The sequence below is a fragment of the Salmo salar genome, chromosome 10, assembly GCF_965601325.2.
Source record: "Salmo salar chromosome 10, fSalSal1, whole genome shotgun sequence".
Taxonomy (NCBI): domain Eukaryota; kingdom Metazoa; phylum Chordata; class Actinopteri; order Salmoniformes; family Salmonidae; genus Salmo; species Salmo salar.
The window spans coordinates 92,984,066-92,986,826 of NC_138300.1; the positions used below are offsets into that span (position 1 = coordinate 92,984,066).

Sequence of the window (2,761 nt, forward strand, 5' to 3'; positions counted from 1 at the left end):
TGACAGGCATAAAGGAAATAAGAGAAGGCACGACTCTCACATTGGCACAAGACGGGCATGTTTTACATCTTCCCCTGCTGACAAAGAGGTACATTGGGAGGGTGAGCTAAGTCTAGACAAAAATAGATAGTCATCCAGAGATGTAATGTTTCTGAATGATGGGTGGTAAGAGGAACCTAGAGTGATTCTTGCCAGTATGCAAAAAATATATAGGCCTACAACATGTTGGTTGTGTACGATGTGATATGAACTCTCGTATAGGAAAGACCTTTCAGTCTTCTGTCACCATATGAAAACATTAATGCTTGCAACAGATGTACTCCATGGCTGCCCTTTTAGATACAAAAGATAAGGAAACAGATCATTTTAATAAAGGATTTAATAGATACAGTATGAAATCTCTGCTCACAGTATAAAAGCGATAATAAATACAATTTAAATAAATAACACAAATGATTTAAGTTATAAAGTGATAATGCTTGTGAGTGGAAGTTCAACGTCCCCCAGAATGTAGTCTCTTTTCATAGTGGACATTTTATTGACAATTTTAAATCTCAGGGAGCGTTGGCAGAGGTCCTCCTCTGAGATGGCATCAAAGAAGAAGTCCTCATTGAAGATGGGGTTACGACTCTTCCTGATGACTGTGCTACGCTGCTTCTGGACCTTTCCAGGCACCAGGGAAAGGCTGACACTGCAGTTGATACTCTTGGGGTCCACCGAGTGAGTGTATAGTCCCTCAGCACTGATGAGCCGCACCCGCAGCCTCTGGTTATCAGGACAGTACTCTGCAGAGAGGCGCAGGGTGCCGTCCTTCCCTATAGGGACCATGCTCTCCCTCATCACCCTTTCCCTGTGCAGAACCAAGTCTATGGGGAAGATGGTAGGAGGGGCCAGACCGAAGCTTGGTGGAAGGCATTCTACCACCCCATCTGACGCCCTCCTCATGAAATTGGGACTATTGTCTGTGGAGCTGCCCTCGTCTGTTGACAGGGAGTTGTTTCTGGACACCACAGTCTTCCTGGTGTTTCTGGAAAGAAGCCTTTCATGACTCAGTGTTTTGAAGAGGGAAGACTTCGGTGGGGACCTGCTCAGCATTGGGGAGCTGAAAGGGGAGGACTCAGCTGAGGAGGTGGTGTCACTGTCCAGTGTACCCTGTCTGTTGAGTGTATAACCTCTGGGCGAGAGTCTGGAGGTCAGGGTGTGAAGACTGAAGGAGGAAGGGGAGGAGGATGGGGAGGTAGAAGGGGAGACTCTGGAGCAAGTGTTGGACCTGCTCCTGGGGAGCAGCAGCGGTATGCCACAGGAGCCAGGGTCGTTGTGGAACAGGGACTCCTTCCTCCTGGTGTGGGGGCTCTCCAGCAGGGTACAGAAACCGTAGCAAGTCTGGGCTTTGGCCATGTGGGGCAAGGAGAGTGCTGCCTGGCTTTGAGGGTCTGCGTTGGTGGTCTCCTCATCACTACAGTCATAAGGGCTCTCGTCCACATTCTCTACCTGTATGATGTGTGGGCTGATAAGCTTTCGTGTTGGGGCCTCCCTCTTAGGGCTCCCCCTCTCAGATTCACACAGGGACACTCTGATGATGGGGGCCTGGCGGCTCTGCTCTGTACCTTTCGGCTCCTGGAAGGACGGGATCTTAGGAGGGATGCAAAACTCTGGGATTGTGTCTGGGGTGATAATATTAGGACACAGGGAAAGTCTCTTGTGTTTCTCAGCTTTCTCTCCAAACATGTCTCCGATCCTGAAGCTGTATTCCGTTGAGGGGAGAGGCAGGTTGGTTCTCTCCACGGACACACGGATCTTCTCCACCACCCACATGAGTTCTCTGATAGGGCTTGGTAACTGGAACAGTAAAAGGAAATCCTCATTAGACAACACAAATGGAAACAAATCACAGCCAATCAAAAAGCCCGTTTTCAAAAATTTGTTAAATACTCGTTTTTCTTAACAAATGAAAAAATTATTCAACTTTGTATTGAAAACATTGAGAAAAGGTAAATAATTTTCAAGTCATGATTATGATGTGATGCTTACCTGGTGTAAATGAGATGTCAGTAAATCCAACACTGTGTCCTTACAGACAGGCTTGTGAGATAGATAATGATGGTAGTAGTAAAGGTCTCTATAAGTAGCAGGCTCAGAATCTCTCTTGTTAAGACCAGCTCCTCTGTTAGCAACTGACTGAAAGAGCTGCCAGGCTGTTTAAATATGGCCTGGTGGTGGGGAGGAGACCAGGACGACTTCCACACACCCTTCAGTGCTCTGACAGGAACCTCCCCTTGGCCACCCGTTCCCATGGAGACACCCAAGCCACAACACAACACTCCATGCCCACAGCAGGGGGAAAGGTCAGCCAGATAAGCCAACTGAACTACTTTGAAAATGAACATATGTATCTGACCAAAGGAAAACATGTTCATTGGTTTGTTTGATTTTCCATTTATGCAGATGAGAGAGAGACGTAACCTTGGGTTGTTCACACAAATAAAGTGAAATGATAAGATTATGGCTGAGGCCTGTTGGTGACCCTAGGTTGGCAGTGCTTGAAATGCTGCGACAACATTGGCTTCTGTTGAATAGAATGTGGATCAAACCTCTCTAAATCAACCAATGAACTGTGACCTACTGTTAAAAATAGCTTAAGTGTAAGGATGTTGCAAAGCCACACATTGAAATCGCAATATTTCAACAAGTTTGTATTTTCCATGATCTTTTAGGGATTTTGAATGGAATGCACTTGAATAGTAGTATAAATTCACATCAC

At 46.2% G+C, this 2,761-nt stretch overlaps 1 protein-coding gene across 1 annotated transcript; it reads right to left on the reverse strand.

Annotated features, from left to right (window-relative positions):
* Nucleotides 1-361: 361 nt before the first annotated feature.
* On the reverse strand, nucleotides 362-2,214 carry c2cd4a (C2 calcium dependent domain containing 4A). Its single transcript, XM_014124886.3, has 2 exons — nucleotides 2,032-2,214; nucleotides 362-1,839 (listed from the first exon to the last, which is right to left on the reverse strand). The coding sequence occupies exon 2, from the start codon at nucleotides 1,813-1,815 to the stop codon at nucleotides 463-465; it is 1,353 nt and encodes a 450-aa protein (XP_013980361.3). The 5' UTR covers nucleotides 1,816-1,839; nucleotides 2,032-2,214; the 3' UTR covers nucleotides 362-462.
* Between the last annotated feature and the right edge of the window lie 547 nt (nucleotides 2,215-2,761).

Coding starts and splice junctions, on each gene's coding strand:
- c2cd4a (XM_014124886.3), bottom strand. CDS start 1,815: ATGTGGGTGGTGGAGAAGATCCGTGTGTCCGTGGAGAGAACCAACCTG.